Source organism: Phytophthora ramorum (assembly GCF_020800215.1).
Source record: "Phytophthora ramorum isolate Pr-102 chromosome Unknown Phyram_PR-102_s0009, whole genome shotgun sequence".
Classification (NCBI taxonomy): Eukaryota; Oomycota; class Peronosporomycetes; order Peronosporales; family Peronosporaceae; genus Phytophthora; species Phytophthora ramorum.
Window position 1 is genome coordinate 1,852,153 of NW_027150655.1, and position 17,585 is coordinate 1,869,737.

At 56.3% G+C, this 17,585-nt stretch overlaps 9 protein-coding genes across 9 annotated transcripts; 6 read left to right on the top strand and 3 right to left on the bottom strand.

The window, feature by feature from the left end:
* Window positions 1–502: 502 nt before the first annotated feature.
* Window positions 503–1,699, top strand: KRP23_10301 (uncharacterized protein; the record flags this gene model as incomplete). Its single annotated transcript, XM_067880733.1, has 2 exons — window positions 503–646; window positions 713–1,699. The coding sequence occupies 2 exons, from the start codon at window positions 503–505 to the stop codon at window positions 1,697–1,699; spliced, it is 1,131 nt and encodes a 376-aa protein (XP_067742131.1).
* A 213-nt stretch (window positions 1,700–1,912) lies between these two features.
* On the bottom strand, window positions 1,913–2,401 carry KRP23_10302 (uncharacterized protein; the record flags this gene model as incomplete). Its single annotated transcript, XM_067880734.1, has 1 exon — window positions 1,913–2,401. The coding sequence occupies one exon, from the start codon at window positions 2,399–2,401 to the stop codon at window positions 1,913–1,915; it is 489 nt and encodes a 162-aa protein (XP_067742132.1).
* Window positions 2,402–4,541: 2,140 nt separating this feature from the next.
* On the top strand, window positions 4,542–7,316 carry KRP23_10303 (Pre-mRNA-processing protein 40A; the record flags this gene model as incomplete). The annotated part of the gene is made up of 1 exon (XM_067880735.1): window positions 4,542–7,316. The coding sequence occupies one exon, from the start codon at window positions 4,542–4,544 to the stop codon at window positions 7,314–7,316; it is 2,775 nt and encodes a 924-aa protein (XP_067742133.1).
* A 1,691-nt stretch (window positions 7,317–9,007) lies between these two features.
* KRP23_10304 (uncharacterized protein) lies at window positions 9,008–9,403 on the top strand (the record flags this gene model as incomplete). Its single annotated transcript, XM_067880736.1, has 1 exon — window positions 9,008–9,403. One exon carries the CDS (start codon window positions 9,008–9,010, stop codon window positions 9,401–9,403), a length of 396 nt encoding a protein of 131 aa, XP_067742134.1.
* Window positions 9,404–9,624: 221 nt separating this feature from the next.
* On the bottom strand, window positions 9,625–10,223 carry KRP23_10305 (LYR motif-containing protein 1; the record flags this gene model as incomplete). Its single annotated transcript, XM_067880737.1, has 3 exons — window positions 9,625–9,871; window positions 9,991–10,036; window positions 10,178–10,223. The coding sequence occupies 3 exons, from the start codon at window positions 10,221–10,223 to the stop codon at window positions 9,625–9,627; spliced, it is 339 nt and encodes a 112-aa protein (XP_067742135.1).
* Window positions 10,224–11,460: 1,237 nt separating this feature from the next.
* Window positions 11,461–12,561, top strand: KRP23_10306 (uncharacterized protein; the record flags this gene model as incomplete). Its single annotated transcript, XM_067880738.1, has 1 exon — window positions 11,461–12,561. The coding sequence occupies one exon, from the start codon at window positions 11,461–11,463 to the stop codon at window positions 12,559–12,561; it is 1,101 nt and encodes a 366-aa protein (XP_067742136.1).
* A 181-nt stretch (window positions 12,562–12,742) lies between these two features.
* On the top strand, window positions 12,743–13,384 carry KRP23_10307 (uncharacterized protein; the record flags this gene model as incomplete). The annotated part of the gene is made up of 1 exon (XM_067880740.1): window positions 12,743–13,384. One exon carries the CDS (start codon window positions 12,743–12,745, stop codon window positions 13,382–13,384), a length of 642 nt encoding a protein of 213 aa, XP_067742137.1.
* An 88-nt stretch (window positions 13,385–13,472) lies between these two features.
* Window positions 13,473–15,938, bottom strand: KRP23_10308 (LRR receptor-like serine/threonine-protein kinase ER2; the record flags this gene model as incomplete). The annotated part of the gene is made up of 4 exons (XM_067880741.1): window positions 13,473–14,931; window positions 15,012–15,137; window positions 15,203–15,337; window positions 15,412–15,938. The coding sequence occupies 4 exons, from the start codon at window positions 15,936–15,938 to the stop codon at window positions 13,473–13,475; spliced, it is 2,247 nt and encodes a 748-aa protein (XP_067742138.1).
* Window positions 15,939–16,929: 991 nt separating this feature from the next.
* KRP23_10309 (Protein dpy-30-like protein) lies at window positions 16,930–17,464 on the top strand (the record flags this gene model as incomplete). Its single annotated transcript, XM_067880742.1, has 2 exons — window positions 16,930–16,954; window positions 17,028–17,464. The coding sequence occupies 2 exons, from the start codon at window positions 16,930–16,932 to the stop codon at window positions 17,462–17,464; spliced, it is 462 nt and encodes a 153-aa protein (XP_067742139.1).
* Window positions 17,465–17,585: the final 121 nt, after the last annotated feature.

The following is a 17,585-nucleotide window of genomic DNA, read 5'->3' on the forward strand; positions in this document are numbered from 1 at the left end:
CATCAGTTCCAGTTGTAGCCGCCGTTGAAGAGCAAGAGGCAGGACTCCCGCCCCCATCGGGGTGCGCGCACTGCACTCTGTCGTAGCTAAACCTCAAACTCGGTAATGAACACAAGCAGACGAGGCGTCGATGAAGGTCGCTTAACCTGTCGACGTCCTGCGTCTCTGCATTTGTTTCTCACTCTTGCGTCCTCTTCAGATTGCCGCGGCGTTGACTTCTATAAATACAGCTCTGAGGCAGAAACGCTTGCGACGATGGCCCATGCGGCGCTGCACATGGCAGCTGGGCAAGCTCAGTGGGATAAGAACGGACAGCGTCGACCTCGGGGTCTCTACCGTCGCTGGTCTCTGCGCTGGGGCATTCTCACCCACTTACATCAATCGAGCTCTGTCGTTTTTCGGGTCGGAACCCCTTGCCAGCACTGGACGCGAAGCACTCTTGGGGTATATTGACACACGCCGCCGCCTTCCTCATTAGATCCAATCGACCAGGGGAGCTGCCATGTCCTCGGACGAGTACGAGGTGCACGTGCTGCCTGCGTTTGTGCCCATCTTCTGGGTCTTCGCGGCTGTCGGCATCGTGCTCTTCTACTTCTCGCTCGGTTACGCCAAGAAGTACTCGACCACCGCCGCCTTCCTGCTCACGGTAAGTGCTGTCCCACTTGATCATGTGTGAGTCGGTTGTCCTAATCCCTTCCCTCGTTGTCTCTAGCCATTTATCTGCTTCAGCATCGTCTTCGACAATGCCGTCATGGCGACGACAGGCATTGACCGACGCCACGCCAGTACGCAGGCCATGCTGGCCTTCCACGCGTGTGTGACCCCTATGCTGCTGTTGGTATGCTACGAACTCGCGTACCTGGTGCACAAGCACAAATCGGTCAACTTCTGCGGCATCTCGTTCGAGAGCGGACACCGCGAACGCGGCAGCAGCTGTGACAACGCCGGCGCAGCCTCCGATCTGGCCAAGCGCCGTTGGTGGGTCTCGACGTGTCTTCGATTCTTCGTGTGGCTCGTGGGCTGTGCCCTGCTAGTGCTCAACCTGCTGGTGGCATACCGCTGGACCTCGGACCTCACGCCCGAGATCGCCAGCATGTACGCGCTCCACGGAGACAGCACGGCACATGCAGTGTGTGCCATCCTGCCGGCTCTGGTGCTTGTGGCACTCGCGCTGTACATTGGACTGCGGCTGTGGAACTACGGCACCAACTACTCGTACATGGTGCACGCTACATGCTTCAACCCGTGGATTTGGATGCTTGTGGGGGCGGTGGCGCTGCTCATCGGCTACCTCATGCCGTCGCCGATCTACGCGCTGTCTTCGAACGCCGGCGAGCTCATCATGATGGCAACGATCGTCCGCATGTTCCGCGAGGTACACCACGACATGCAGCAGGGTCTGCAGTTCGGCGAGTTCATCGACCCGGAAGGTGCTGCTGCTCGCCGACAAGGACCCAGCAGCCCAAGTACACGCAGCAGGAGTCTGAGTCTCAGCAAGAGCACGAGTCGCAGCAAGATGGCAATAGACCACCCGAGCGGCTACATGGCTGTGACGACTCCGAAGCAGTCGACGCTGCCAGCCACCTTCGCCAACAGACTCCGCCACGGCGATGAAGAGGGAGACGCGCAACCCAGCGCGAGTGCCGCCTACCTTTCGGTCGTCGTAACTCAAGAGCGTACTAACCCGCTGTGCCAGTAAGAGCGAAGCGTAGCAGGACACCTTTTTGCTTCCCTGGAGAACCCCACATTGGCGCAGATGTACATGTAGAAGACTTATTCTCCACTTATTCTCCATTGACGTACCTGCACTATTTCCATTCCCTGTCAACAACACATGAACGAACGCATCTTAGCGAAATGAAAAAGGTTGTGTCTCTTGTCACTGTCCTTGCAAGGCTGTCTACTTCTCCGTCTACATGTTCCGCAGCGCCTCCTCTTCCTCGTGCTCGAGACGCATGGCCTCCTTGATGGCGCGACTCTCGGCCTCCACCCATCCCTTCTCGATGTCGTCGTAGTCGGCCGGGTCGGCGAACTCGATGCCGCGCATCTTGGAGAACTTTTCGAGGAAGCGGTGGCTCTCCACCTGGTCGTACTTCTCGATGAGCAGGTTGTAAGCGTCCTCCTCCGGGATGCCGTGCTCGATGAGCGTCAGCTGTTCATCTGCGAACTCGTAGGCCGTCTGGCCGTCCACGATGCCGTCGCGCTGCTTCATGTAGAGCTCGGCCAAGCGGTCCTGCGGGAACGTGATGACCGGCAGCTTGTCGCGGTCCTGGCGCGGCACCGGCGGCGGCGGGAAGCGGTCCACCATGGACACCCAGGATGGACGACGCATGCCGCCGTTGCGGGATAAACCCTTCACCAGTCGGATCATGTCCATCGTGCGCTTCCTAGCTCGCCCCATGCTTGCCTTACTCTGCTGTAGTGCTCGTGTGGTCTGGAAGGCTCTCGGAGCCGCTCGCTTTAAACGGATTTTAAACCAATGAGATGCATCCTGGTAAAGAACATGTGATGTATACAAGGTTAATTCTTAAACCAGTTGTTATGACTGCAGGTACTGATTGACTTGAGGCCCACATTTACAACGCATCCTAAGTATTATACTTATAGGGAGTCTACAACCGAGAGCGCCAGTCTTCTCGTGTACCCCAACGTCGCAGGTGATAATCGATGGCATGCTATTGGTGACTGTGATCATGCGAAAATAAGAGTCTTGTTTGTTACTACTACTGGTAGTAGTACAATACGCTTTTGAGAACGACGAGAAAGACGACGTTGCAATCACTTGTAGTGAACCGATTCCCCTGCTGTCATCTGATGAAATCATATCCGCTGCTTCTTCGCCTGTACCCGGTCTTCTTGGCCTGCAGCGCAACTGTAGTCACATTGCCGAAGTGCTTTTTAATGCCAACGCGTTTTGCTGCTAACTGTAAAAATCGTTGCAGGGCAGCTTTGCCTTTTGTCAATGGTATCATGCCACAGATGTAAGTTCTCACAGCTTTCGGCCTATAGCATCTTATGAGTTAATATTGCCACTTACGAGCACAGCTCGAGAACCGCAAGCTGTACCACGACATGTCGCTCAAGTACATGCTCACAGCAGTCCCACAGCTACTGGCAGCATTGCTGCTGCTTTACTACTCGTGCACCTTTTTGCGAGCATCAAGTGCCTTCGTGCATCGTATGCTGGTGGCATCATGTCTCCATCAAGGCGTCACAAGTCTGATGCTCGCTTCCTTTGTTTTCTCGGCTTTTCATGTGTCGCTGAGCGTATGCTGCTCGTTCCCAACCTTGTGGTATGTTGCCTTCCTAGGGAGTTTTGGTGGCAACTCAAAATTGTGTGTTTGTTTGCTGTAGCCCGGTGGACCCCTCAAGCTGCCAGCTCAGTCACATAGTTGCATGCCCAGAGGCCGTCGCGCACCTCACAAGCTACAACCTGTACCCCAGACTGATTCACTGCTGCGCAACTTTTACCATGCTAGTCGCTCTGTCCAGCATCGAGACAGCACACAGCATCAAAGATCTGAGCTCTCGTGTGCGTCGCGCTAAGATCGTCACCTTTTCAAGACACGAACCCGTTTACGAGGCCTCCGCTTCCGTGGCGCTCTAGTGCTGTGAACAAAGACACTCCTGCAGCATTGCCAGCAGAGGAGGACGAAGAACCACCGCAAATCGTAGTTCAGACTCGATTCACACCTTACCACCTCAATCAATGCACCAATTGTGCCCACGGATCCTGCAAAAAAGACGGTTGAAAGAACACTCGTCCAGATCCGTTCTCGACCGCATACCTCTGCTGCACTTGGCGTGGACGCATTTCTTCTCTCTGCTGCTGCTGATTTCCATACTGCGTCTCTCTTCCCATATCTCGCCCTGCATCGACACGGCCATTGGCTGCTTCCAACTGCTTCCACGGGTCCTCCAGGAACGACGGCATGAAAAAGCGCGATGCGTCCCGCACGTCGTCGCTCGGTCCTCTCTTGCGCTTGAACTGTGGCTGGTTATAGCCTCTGCCTTGTCTCTGCTGCTGCTGGAGCCCCCCACGCCCCCGTCCCCCTCTCCCTCGTCCGCCGTGTCGTCCTCCTCGTCCTCCTCCGCGTCCACCTCGGAATCCCCCACGACCTCCTTGAGTCTGTTGATACGGAGCTGGCGGTTGCGTCTGCTGCTGGAACTTGGGTTGGCGCTGCTGCATCTGACGCATCATTGCCTGAAGCTGTGGCGGCATCGGCGGCGGAGGCCCTGCAGGACCTTTCCCACGCGAAGGCGGCGGTGGCAGCGTCATGGCCAGCTATAGAAACTACCCAATTAAGAAACGTGGTGGTTTCTACACCACAATATTGTGGTGCACACCACGCTTTTATTCGTGGTGCGAAGTTGATCCGGACGAGCCCAACCAAGTTCCGCACCAAGTGAGTAGCTCCCGCGAGTGCGCACGCAGTCCACCAGTAGCCAAAAGAGAGAGAAGACCTTCACTCTTGCAGTCCGCACAGCGACAGACTTGTTGAAGCGTGTGCCTGTGTCTTGTGTGGCTTAGTGACGTCTCCATGAGCCACTACGGGCCGTCCCCCAACGGCGCCGCGTTCCCGCGCGGCAACCCGCCACCGTTCCGTCCTCCCCAAGCTTTCCCACGCGGTGGACCGCCCCCGTTCCGTCCTCCGTTCGCAGCTCGAGGCCCGCCGCCGCCATTCGCGTTCCGTGGACCTCCTCCAGCCTTCCAGGGCCGCGGCGGGCCCCCTTTGCGTGGGCCGCCCCCTGGAATGACCATGCCTCCTATGGGACTTAATATTCAACCGCCTATGCTGGCGGCGCAGGGCTTCCAGGCTCCTCCTTCTCCAGCCAATGCTGGATCAGCTCTACCGCCAGGATGGAGTGAATTCAGGACGCCCCAGGGAGCTATGTACTACTACAATGCTGCTACAGGGGTGAGTACCTACGACATGCCGACTCACGAGGTGAGCACGCCCAGGTGGATGGAATACAAGGACGAAGCTACCGGAGCTTTTTACTACTTTAACACATTCACGAAGGAGACGGTGTGGGACCAGCCAGAGGAGTTTAGGATGCAGAGGGCGCGAGAACAAGTGGCCAAGATGACGAGTGAAGCGCTCCAAGTGGCGACGACTTCGCAGCCTGTGCAGGTGCAGGTTCCATTTCAGAGTCAGATCCAGGTTCCTGTTGACCACGGCAGCTCGGCGTCAACGGAGAAGGAGGACGAGGACGATGAAGAGGAGATTAAACGACAACAAACACAGGAACGAGCTCGTAAGAAGCGGAAGGAAGAGCAGGAGCGCGAACAGGCTGCAGAATTTGAGGGAATGCCGCGTGCCGAGCGGATGGCTGCATTCAAGCAGTTTTTGGAGGATAAACAGGTCACACCGACGCTGAAGTGGGGTGACGCTCAGCGTGTAATCGGGAAGGACTCGGCGATGCACAACGACCCGCGGTGGAAGTTTGCACTCCACACCGTGGGTGAGAAGAAGCAGGCCTTCGCTGAGTACTGCACGCAGGCCAAGAACCGAGCGACTATCGAAAAGCGCCGGCTAGTCAAGAAGGCACGGGAGGAGTTCATTGAGTTGCTGGGGCTGTTCGAGTCAAGCCTGGCTCCTCCTTCGCGACGCCGTCAGATTGCTTGGGATGAGGTGACAGAGAGCAATAATTTTTACGCTTTGCGAAAGGATCCGCGGTGGTCTGCCATTGAGGAGACACGCGAAAGGCAACAGTTATTTGCTACCTTCATGCAGGATCTGGAACGCAACCAGAAAGCCCGCCTTGCAAAGCGGCGGGAAGCATTGCACACGAGCTTTATGGGGCTCATGCGCCAGCGTGTCGAGTCAAAGCAACTCGAGGTTGGAGGTAAGCGCTCTAGGCGCTTGGATAGTGACACTAAACGCCGCGTTTTGGTTTTGCTGGAAGAGGTCGAGCTTCCAGGTGACAGCGGCAAAGTCGGTGAAGAAGCGCTTCAAATTGTGGACAGGCATGATGTGTACGATTGGGCAGAGGAAGTTCTGCGTGAACGACGTGAGCTAGAACATGCGCAACGTAAGCGTGAGCGCGTTGAACACGCTGAGCGTGAAGAGAAACTGGGCCGTGAGCTAAATGAGAAACTGAAAGAGTTTGCAGCGACCCAGCAACTTACAGTTGGAAGCACTTGGGAGGAGTTCTCTGTTGAGCACCTTCAGAGCGGCAGTGAAGAACAGACTAAAGAATCTAAGATGGACGTGGGTGGAGAGGCTGGCAAAGACGAAGAAGACGAGAAACATGAAGGCGGTGATGCCGAGCATCTTCACTTGAAGGCACAGCGTCACATTTTTGACAAGTTTGTGCGTAGGCTGCGTCGAAGTCTGGAGCCTGCCGCATCAGTAATTCGAGCACACCTAGATCGCAGTGGCGAACCACCATTACGAGTAGCCGAGACGACGACTTACGCGGTATTCATCGATGCCCTCGAAAGCGGTGTGGGTGTTGCTCTAGACAGCAATGCGCCCGAAGAGGGTGAGGAAGAAGGTGAGGAACAGGTCAGTGAGGAGGCGAATGGTGACAAGGAAATGGGCTCTGATAAGTCGGACAGCGCGGACGCAAATCCGGTTGAGACTGAAGAGACCAAGAAGCTAACCGCTGACGAGGTTAATGCAGCACTTGAGGCTGCAGTTAAGCAGCAACAAGAGAAGGGTGATGGCACGGCTGTGGAGTTCCCCATGTTTGTGCGTCAGGTGTATGATATGTGGGTGGCGGTGGCGAAAGAAGACAGCAGAGGGGAAGGCGAAAAGAAGCTCAAGCACCGCAAGCGAAGCCGCAAGGAAAGCCATGACTCAGTGCCAGAGGATGACGGCGACGGAGACCGACCTCGTCGCTCGCGCCGTCGCTCCTCTGCGGCAGACGAGCTCGAGGACGATAAGAACCACAAGAAGCGTCGACGATCATCACGGAAACGCCGCCGCAGTCATGGATCGCCGTCCGTCTCCCGTTCCAGGTCGCGCTCTCGGTCCGAGTCTCGCCGCGAGTCTGCCAGACGCAGCCGAACCAACCGCAGTCGCAGTCGTAGCCGCAATCAATCGCGCTCTCGTGATCATGGGGCCGTGTTGCCTCCCAGCTTAGCTGCTACCAGCTCCAAGCCTGGCGTCGACACGGTGCCGGTGGAAGCGTTCTCGCCGCTCCGAAAACCGACGAAGGTGCTGTCTAAAGCAGAAGAAGCTGCCAAGGCTGAGGAGATCATTCGCCAGGCACGCCTAAAGCTGGAAACCAAGAGCAAGAGCAACTCCGACGACAGCGAGCTCGAAGAGGGCGAAGAGCTCGAGGAGGGCGAAGAGGCTGAGGAATAGACAACACAGTAAGCTGCGCCATGATGGCTGCGCAAATAATCGCTGCAACAACACGACCTAAAAAGTATCTTCCACTGGATGCAGCCACATGGCGCGCACGCTAGTCGCCGTCGTCGTTTCGCCGGACTCGAAGCAGCGCCATGCAAAGCTGACGCTGTTCTCCTTAGTCTCGTCTGAAGCAGGTCTCAGCTTGAAGCCACCTCTGGTTTCTGAAGGCAACGTGGCGATGGCGGGCAAAACTGACCAGGGGTCAGGACGACGCGAGCGGACAACCACTCGCCCTGTCGAGTTGCCACCACCACCACCACCACAAGAGCGATCTAACTTCGATCTGGCTTGCGGCGAAAATGATCGCGGTCGTGGAGAAGGCGATTTTCCGGTAGGGCACCAGCAGGCCTCCAGCGTTTACAGAGCGTTGCTTGGGACACATGCGAGCCCTACGCCAACGGCAGTTGACGGCGACATTTTCTGCTTACATGTCCGTCATCGACAGCCGACCTCGACAGCCGCGCCATTCTGTTTTGCCGTGTGTGTCCCAGCAATAGCCACCGTCGGCCAGCACCAGCATTTCCAGTCGTCGCTTGGACTTTCATCAGCAGGACTTCATCGAGATGCCCTCAACGGCTCAGGTTGAAGTTTCACCGCCGTTGGACGCTCCGATGATCATCAGCATGCTTCACGTTGAAGCCTTCAAGACTGCAGCGCGGTGCTTTTGCACTGCGTTGTAGTCCTTCCCGCCCGAGTTCGCCACGATTTGATTCTGCAGCCTGTCCTGGTCGTTCGCAGCGCACGGCAGCGCTCATGTCGTTGGCACTGCAAAGGCGACAGCCAGGGCTGTCTTCGTAATTGCCTGCCGACGGCACAACACTAGTCTGGCGTGTTGGCTGGACAAGCGCGATAAACACGGATCGCCAGGTGAGCCCCAAGCAGCAACGCGTTTTCTTGCAAGGCGACGATGACACCTCCAAGTCACGGCGACGCGTTCATGCAGAATTTGGCGAGGCGTTCATGAGCACCGACAAGCAGTGCATCGCAACATCGCATTGCGAATGCGACAGTGAAAAATTTCACTTGGCTTGAGTATCGGGAAATAGTCCCTGGCAAATGGGACCATCGCGGTGGCGAGGCTCGCCGAGAGCGCCATGCCCCATGCGCTACGGCACGGCGTCAGTCGAGTCAACCAGGGCGGTGTCCACAAAGGCAAGTTGAAGGCGCCAACTTTCGAAACGAATACTATCTTTCACTCTTGGAATTTGGACCCATCGTCGGCTGGAGAAGCCCCGCATCAAGTCGCTTTGCATTTCCCAGTGGGGAACCCCCACTGGGAGTCTCAAGGTTTGTCGGATCCAAGACACGAGTCCGGCGCTTGCTGTCGCTTGCACAGTGCTTTTAGTCCCAGGCGAGAATCCAGTGCATATTTTTAGGCAATTGGCTTCTGGAATAGTCCTGCGTGAATGTGGCGCAGCACCGGGGCGCAAATAGCTCCTTTTCTTTGCGCTCGCTGCATCATTTTACATACAAAAAGCAAGTGATCCGTACATGCAACGGTTGGCACATGGAAAGTGCGAGGGGGATGCGCCTCACGCTCAATTCCGCAAACATGTCGTCGTTGCACTTGGTGGCTTTCGTTTCAGAATCCGCCGCCTCACGCGCAGAGCTCGTCGGTTACGGTATCCTCTCGTCGCCTCTCCATGATGGAAAACCCGCTGCACTCGTCGTCCGGCGGCTCGCTCATGCGCAAGTCCAGCTCGTCACGCAGCCTGGCGTCGCTGGCGGACGTGCAGGCGCTGATTCTGGCGCAGGACGAGGAGGAGCAGGCCCAGCGGCGCCACAAGACGCTGCAGAAGCCGCCGCGCCACGCCAGCGTGCCCATGTACGCGCAGATCCTGCTGCAGCTGTGGCAGCGCGAGCTGCAGCGCAATGACGTGGGCCTCACGAGCGACTTCTTCTACGACCTGAACGGCTCGGAAGAGCAGGGCGTGCAGCTCGTCGGCCGCATGCAGACGCTGGGCTTCAACATCACGGTGCCGCAGTTCCTGGCCATGCACCGCTGTTCCATCTACTCGGTGCTGCTGGTGGCGCTCTGAGCTGCGAGCCCAGAAGAAGAAGAACCGACTCGTTTTTTTATCGGTCGATTTGTCCGACCGCGCCGTTCCAGCCCCAAAGCCTTTTGTTGCATGTGCGAGACGTAGCGTCACGACATTCCGTAGCATAGCAAGATAATTTATAGTAGCGCACGAGCGTCCTCAGTACATGTACGATACCAACAGCAACCTCAGAACCTTTCTTTCATTAAATGATATCGGAGTCAACGTCCGCCTGGACGGAATTGGCTCTGCACTTTGCTCTTGTGCAGGCGCCCGAGGCGTGTGTTGGCGCGCGACGACTGTCGACGGAAGTCGCTCTCGCCGCCCATTGTGCCCGGGTCCACGTACTGCGGCCGCGGGTAGCAGATCTTGTAGTGCAGCGCCACATCCACCTGGTTGTGGCCCTGTCGGACGGCTTCCTCGATCGCGGCGGGACTCGTCAGCGTGCGGTTCTCCTCAAAGCGTCTCCTGCTTGGCCAAGCAGCAAGGTCAGCCACAGATCCCTTTTCCACCTTTTCAGTCGAGAACGTTCCTCGACGCACGTGCATCACAAAGTCTTTCAAGGCCATCACTTCATTGCGTCGTACCTGGCCTCGGTGCGGATCCAGGTCTGCTCCACATAGCCGCCTTCCCCTGCAAAGGCAAAGAATTGGTACAGAGAGTGAGGAGACGCTGGCGCAGATGGGACGCCGAAAGAACCGGAACGAGTCGCTCAACGACGGCCTCGACGGACCGCATGAGGCAGCGCGTCGTGAAGGAGAAGAGAGGTCGTACATGTCCTGGCCACGCGGAGGATGCGGCGGTAGAGCGCGAGCGACATGATGCGGAGTACGGCGAGTCGGCGTGGCGCCGCAGGCCATGGACAGCGAACGATTCCAGTGGTGATGGCCCCAAAACTTGGATCGAAAGTGACCCCACGTTTCTTCATTTGACAGTTGGGATGGGTACCTTCGTGCGACATCGCGACACCCATACTGAAGCCAAGATGATCTGCTGGCCATGACTCCAGGTCGGATGCCACCAAACTCGCGCTATTGTTGGCTTCATCCAATTTGCGGCGCTGAAAATCCACCTCGAAACGCTCCTCGTGAGATGCCGTGGTGTCGCTTGTTTCTCATGAACACTGTGCGTCGCCGTGACTTGCAGGTGTCATCGTCGCCTTGCAAGAAAACGCATTGCTGCTTGGGGCTCACCTGGCGATTCGTGTTTATCACGCTTGTCCAGACTATTGTTGTGCCGTAGACAGGCAACCAGGCAAAGACGAAGGTAGACCTAGCTGTCGCCTTTGTGATGCCAATGACATGAGTGCTGCCGTGCGCTGCGAACGTCCAGGACAGGCTGGAGAATCAAATTGCGGCGACCCAAAATCGCAGCGGTCCGCCGTTGGATGCAGCGCTCCAACGGTACGAAGCTTCAATCTCAGCCGGTCGTCGTAGAGGGCATCTCGATGAAATCCTGATTGATGAAATTGGTGCCCCATGACTCCTTTTCGCCATCGCTCCATCGCGCCGTTGGACAAACAGAATGGTGCGGTTGTCGTGGATGACGGACATGTAAGCAGAGCATGTCGTCGTCAACTGTCAACTGCCGTTGACGTAGTGCTCTCATGTGTCCCAAGGTGACTGACTCCCAATGGGAGGCCTGCTGGTGTCCAACCGAAGATCGTCTACTCCACGGCCGCGATCATTTTTGTCGCAAGCCACATCGAAGGATACCTGGCAGACTTGCTCTTGCGGTGGCGGTGGCAATGACTCGATGCGAGTCGGTGTCCGCTCGAGTCGCCCTGGTCAGTTTTGCCCGCCATCGCCACGTTGCCCTTCGAGCTGAGACCTGCAAATCGGACCAGCCGCACGACTCGTTGAACGAGAACATCGTCCGCTTCGCCATAACATTGTCATTGGCAGCGCTGCTTCGTGAATCAAGTTGAAGAATACTTTTCCTTGTCCTCTATGTAGTGCTTCAGCTTCCTCGATCTAAATTCGTCGAGCGTGAAACGCCTCAGCCCTCGCAACCGTTGAGACGACCCCTTCATGGCCTCCAGTGCCACCTTTCACGTCATGCGCGTACTGGTCTGTAAGAACGACGGGTGCTTCGAGTTCGAGCCGGCAGAGCTGCAGCGGATCGATCGCTGGAGCGATGTCAAGATGGGGCTAGCGGACGCGCTGTACAGCGAGGAAGAGCTCTTCGCCGTGGGCTCGGCCGACGACATCGCGCTGTTCACGTTCCCGGATGGCTTGCCGGCGGAGGATGAAGAGGGGGGCGTCGGGAGCTTGGTCGAGACGGACTCGCGCTGGGTCCTTGACATTTTCGGCAGCCCGTTCCGTCAACGCAGCGACCTGAACCTCCAGACGGACCATGCGATCCGCGGCGTTCGTCGGATCAGTGCGACCCCGTTCCAGTCCATGGAGGTCCGTCGTGCTAGTGCCTTTCAACCGTCTGCTACGCCCATTTCACCATTGGGAAATGCAGCGCACGGATTCCATGAGACGAGTGTCGAGGGCTATCATGAGCCGTACATTCACATCGGTACATGGGTTCCGGTGATGCTCAAGGAGAAGAAGGCGCCGTTGCCATTGATGAAGGGGCCCCCGGCGCAGTACGAAGACGTCCTGGTGACGACGAACCGAGCGCGGGAGTACATCAACAACTTTCGGCGTACAGGTCGACCGGTGACTATCCTCAGCATCCAGACGTGCACCCTGCCGCTCGCTGCTGCCTGTCCGAGCGCGATATCCCAGCAAGGGCCGCGTATTCTGTACGACGGTGTGTTTCACCTGAGCGCGGACGAGATGCAGCGCGGCTTCGTGCAGGCGGTGAGACTTTGGTTCAGCTTCGACTGCGAGCAGACCATAAGCGTGACGAAGGTGAACGGCGCGCTGGGTCTCAAGCCGCTGCGTCAACAGGACGGGTGGGTTGTGGTGCAGGCGCTACCTGGCTCTCCTTGCTTCGAAGCCGGCATGCGTCGGGACGAGGTCTTCCTCACCCACGTGAACGGCGTCGATGTCTCCCCGCACTCGTTCCCTGCGGTCGGCACAGGTGCGGCATCTCAACAAGCTCAGCAACCGCAACAGAATCAAAAGACGGGGCAAGTCACTTGGCAAGACAGCGTCGTGCCTCTTGTAGAGAAGTGCGAGACGTGCATATTCACATTCTTTTAGGCTGCAAGCCAGCTACAGCAATACACGTACATGTCAAACAACTTCAACGTAGCCATCTAAAATTGGTTGCGTACTGCATCATCGCATGGTGCAGCTCTCGCTACTTGTTTAGCATTCTCCTTCTTCTCTCGAAAGCATTGACAGACCATTTCCTGGTAGCAGGACTAACAGAACTAGCAACATGCCAGCGAACAACAAGGTCCCGATGTCTACGCCCCCTGTCCGCGAGTTCAACAACATTCCGGCACGTTCACGAGAGCAGCGTGAAGCTGTTTGTGACAAGGAACAGCGAGAGAAAGAGAGACTTCGTGCGCGCAAAGAAGGTTTTGTTCGGGTGGACACTACGGCTGCGGGTAGTGCCATGCTGGTGTACACGCCACAGAGCCAGGGGTTCATGAGTGATGCCGATCGCTTCCACTCGGACACTGCAGGCGAGGAGCGAGCGACTCGAGAAGATTCTCGTGCTCGTACTCGGGTGATTCAGGAGAGACGACGTCGCGATGCCGTGGATCGGGATGTGCGTCGCTGGGACGCTATGGACGCAGCTTCGGCGGAGGAAAAACGTCGCTGGGAAGCTCTGCGCGCGTCGGGCTCCAAAGCGCGACGCAACAAGTGCGGTGAGCCGTTCAACCCCGTCACGCTCAAGTACAATGACGGCAAAGACGGTGAACGACTGCAGGCGGCCGACGCTGCAATCAAGCATCGAGCCACGCTACGAGCCCAGAATCTGCAGTTCCACAACTCGCGCGAGGGTGTCAACCCCATTACGGGAGAATCTGTACGGCGTGTTCAGACGAGAGACTTGCTGCCGCCTCCACAGTAGAGCCACCGAGACCATTTCATCGGAATACAGCGCATTCGTGAACACCACACCTCATTTTCCTGGTTATCGTTGCTTGTTCACTTTCAATTCAGAGCGTGTACGAGACTCGACGATCTTCGGCGAGCAGCGTACGGAGAACTATGACAGTCTGCAATGCTGTAGGCCGGTCCGAAGCTTCAAAGCTCAGACATCTCTCAGCAAGCTCGCGAACTCCAGTCGGACAGCCTAGCGTGAATACTGGATGAAGCTTCCCTGACGCCACTAGATCTAGGATTTCGACATCACTCATGCTCTGCCTGCCGCTCACAACGCCTTGAATATTCTCGTAGGGCAACGAGTGCGTATCGATCTCTGACAAAATCACTCCGAACGCGTACATATCGGCAGCAGGACTGTAGTCTGCTGTGCCTGTGATCACCTCTGGCGGCAACCACCTCTCCTCCCGAAGCGAGAGCCTAACAGTCGACATCCCAGCGGAGTCTTGTTGCTCTGCAACAAAATCATCGAGTCGAGCGCGAAGTTCTGGCGGCGAGGAGAGCAAAACACTGTGCGAGGTGAGATCACGATGCACGAGCCTCGGAAATAATGCGTGTGCGTACGCCAAGGCTTCAGCCATGTCAAAGGCAACTTGTAGCTTCCAGGCACTGTGCGAACGCCACGAGCACAGTTCCTTTGAATTCTCGACTTCAGCCAGATACGAGCGCAGGTTACCGCCCTCCATGTACTCGTACAATGCTTCCAAACCATAGACGCGACTCCAAAGCACGCCCACAAGAGCTACGATTCGAGGGTGATCGAGAGACGCAGAAATCTGGACTTCTTCAACAAAACGCTCCATCTCAATCGCTTCACCGACAGCTTCTTGCTGCAATCTCTTGCAGATAAGCAGTCGAGAGCCACGGAATTTTGTCAGGAATGTCACGCGATGGTCGTGATCCGGTCCGCGAGGACGGTGCTCACTGGTAAGCCTTCGAATGTAAACGAGATCGTCTGCATTCACCAGCAGCATCCTGAGCTCCTCGTCGTAAGGAAAACCTTGCTGCAGTGGGTGGTCCCTGATCTCTGACTCTGAAGAGCGTTGTTCTGCGCTGAGTGGCCACGCGTAAGGAGGGTTTTCTATCGGGCTTAGTAGCTCGCGGCACAAGCTAATGACTTCTGGTTCAGGCTTCAACCGCAGCGCACGGCGTCGAAGGCATCTGAACATGAAGATAATAGCGAGAATGAGGAATAGCACGATCACGGCAGCCATGACACCTGCGATGAGCGCTTTGTTGGACGTTGAATTCTTCTCTGCTTGATCTGATGACTCGGCAGCTGTAACGCACACGGTAATTATGCTGTTGCTGGTTTGGAGTTTCTGTGTTGAGTTGCAGGCTACCTCGCCAAACGAATCCACGTTGAGGTCGTCTATTCCCTGGAGAAAGCTGAACTGAGAACTTGTAAGCATGACACTGGCGATGTAGTTTTCTCGTAGATCCAGTCGATGGAGAGCTGTCATGTTGAAAATTGACGTTGGGATGGAGGTGAGGTTGTTGTTTGAGATATCTCTACGCACAGCCCAGAAGTATCATCAAAATCAGTCAAAGACCGCGTTAGCGACTGCAGTAATTCGAGTGCTTGCACTTACAGCGTGACCAAGCTCGGCAGAGAGCTCTCAAACCTCGCAAGGCTGTTGGTAGACAGATTGAGCGTTTGCAGCTTCGGTAGGTCTAGCTCTACTGGAAAATACCCGAAGTAGTTCTTGGACAGATCTCTACGAGAGCGTTTGCCGGCAAGTTAAATTTCGTCGAGTAGCCCTCTCAAGGATTCGACACGTACAGATTTTCAAGTGCGTCCATAGTCTGCAAGTCTTCCGGGTAGCTCGTCAGGAGGCAATTGGTAATTGTCAAGTTAGCCAGCCCGGCCGGCAGCGACGACGCGAGAACCTGCTCCAAGCCGAGATTCGCCAGAGTCCTGCAGTAAACCCCACGAAAATGAACCTTTTCATCTGCAAATCGACAGCCAACCACTAAATATCAACGACGTACACAGCCTGCAATTGTGTGTCGGCAGCGAACAATTCTTCTGGAAGCTGTACATGAGCCACCTTTCCACGAACACCGAACAAGTTCGAACCTCCAGCCAGAACGACCCTCGTAGTCGACGCCATAAAGTCGAGCGGCTCGACGTGTTGCAGCACATCGTTCGACTTTGACGGGTACTCGGCTGTCAAGTTGGCCATTGCTGTCAATTGAGTAGTGACAGCAGCCTCCTCTTCACTCGACCAACTCAATTCTTGGTCACTAGGTGCCACAGTGCTCCCGAAAGGGACGAGGAACGTGTAGGTGCTGAAATCAATCGCCCCGTTCGCTGCAAAGTCGTCAGGGCCCGTTGCAAAGCACTGGTATGTGCAATAGTCGTCCGCCGTACAATTCCCGAAGGTGGAATCCACGGACGAGCATTCACTTTCGTCCCCAGCAGCGTAGGCGATGCACGGTCGACCTTGGGGGCACAGCGAATTGCACTCCGATGTCAATGCTGTCTCGTTGCGAGTGCATGGCGAGGAAGAGGACATTTTAGATGTGAGCCTTTGGCGGAGATATTGCAACTGCCACGAATCGTGGAAGAGATGAATAGGTTCACGAATGGGTTCATATGGAAGATTTCAACTTGCATTTTCAATTCTGCTGATATCTCTATGCAAACTCTCCTTCAAGTCGAAGTCGTAGAGTCGATTCGCTCAAGGCTCCACATGAACATGAAAAAGTGGCTCATGAATGAACCCGTGACATTCTCCCTCCGAAGGAACAACACCGTCTCGAACTCATCGGACCTTGAAGCAGCATCGATTGCAGGAGCTGAGCACTCGGCAGAATGGTTCAAGTGCAGCCACTGCATCACCCGCAAGCGACCATGACACGCCGTCCACACCATTGCAAGTTCACTGCAGCCTTCGGGCCGATGAGTATGGAGGCACTTTACCAAATCTAGTGAACCATGCATTGCAGCGGCATCCATGGCCAATGTGGCTCAGCCCTCACTACGGTTATAATGTAGCCCTTTCACGACTTCCAAGGGGCCATTTTCAGTGGCACTACCCATTGCCTGCCTAGTGCACCCACCACTTGTGTTCTTGTGCAGCCACTTCGCCACCTCGAGATGCCCATTTCCTGCTGCCGGACGCCCCAGGGCGTGCCATCGTCCACTCGCAGGCAGTGAGTACTGACCCAGATGCGCTTCAGCAGCCGCACTTGCATGCCTTGTCCAATGGGATCTCCACAGAAGAGTCCGCATAGGCAGACACAAGCTCCGCCGCGTGGTGTCGCCCTCGGAGCGTAAGATCAATGACACAGCCAGCGACGAGCACACGTATCCATTTGGGGTACGTGTACGTGGGGTACGCTATCTGTCCAATCCCAAGTCGTTATGGTCGTTTCGGGAGTTTTTGGCTCTATTTTCGATAACAAGCCAACCGCCCAAAAGAGAAGGCAAGCCGACCTCAAGCGGCATTTGTGATCTTCAGTCGAAGGTGCCAAGTCCGTTCGTCCGCGTACCCCAGTCCAAAGATGGAAGACGACGCTGCTAACTCCGGTGCGTGCAGCTTTACCTCTTAATTCCTCAGCAATTTGAGGCTCACCGTGTCGTATTACTCCTGATCTTACAGTTGAGGTCGCTGAGCCCGTCGTGACGGAGACACCGGCCGAGGAGCCCGTTGTGGCCGCTCCGGTCGATGAGGAAGCTGTAGCTCCCGCTCACGCTGCGGACGAGGCGCCCGCGCATTCGGAGAGCAAGGAAGCACATGTCAAGGAGGAAGAGGCCAAGGCAGACAGCAAGGACGAGCCTGTGCACGAAGCACCTGCCTCCAAGGACGACGTGGACGAGGTGAAGGCCGCCGAACCTGCAGCCGAGAGCGTCCAGGACAAGGTGGAGGTGCAGGCATTGCCCATTCGAGCCTACCTTGACCAGACTGTAGTGCCCATTCTACTGCAGGGCATGTCTGCACTCGTGAAGGAGCGTCCGTCTAACCCGATCGAGTGGCTGGCTGGGTACCTCATTAAGAACAACCCGCAGGGCCCCAGCGCTGGCGGCGAGGCGAAGTAATTAGATCCAGACACAGGCATGAAAATCTGCTTAAGATGCCGCCAAACACGCACCATATTTGCTTCTTTCACACGAATAGTATTCGTCGAATACACACATCGTAAATCAGCAAAGGCAGGCA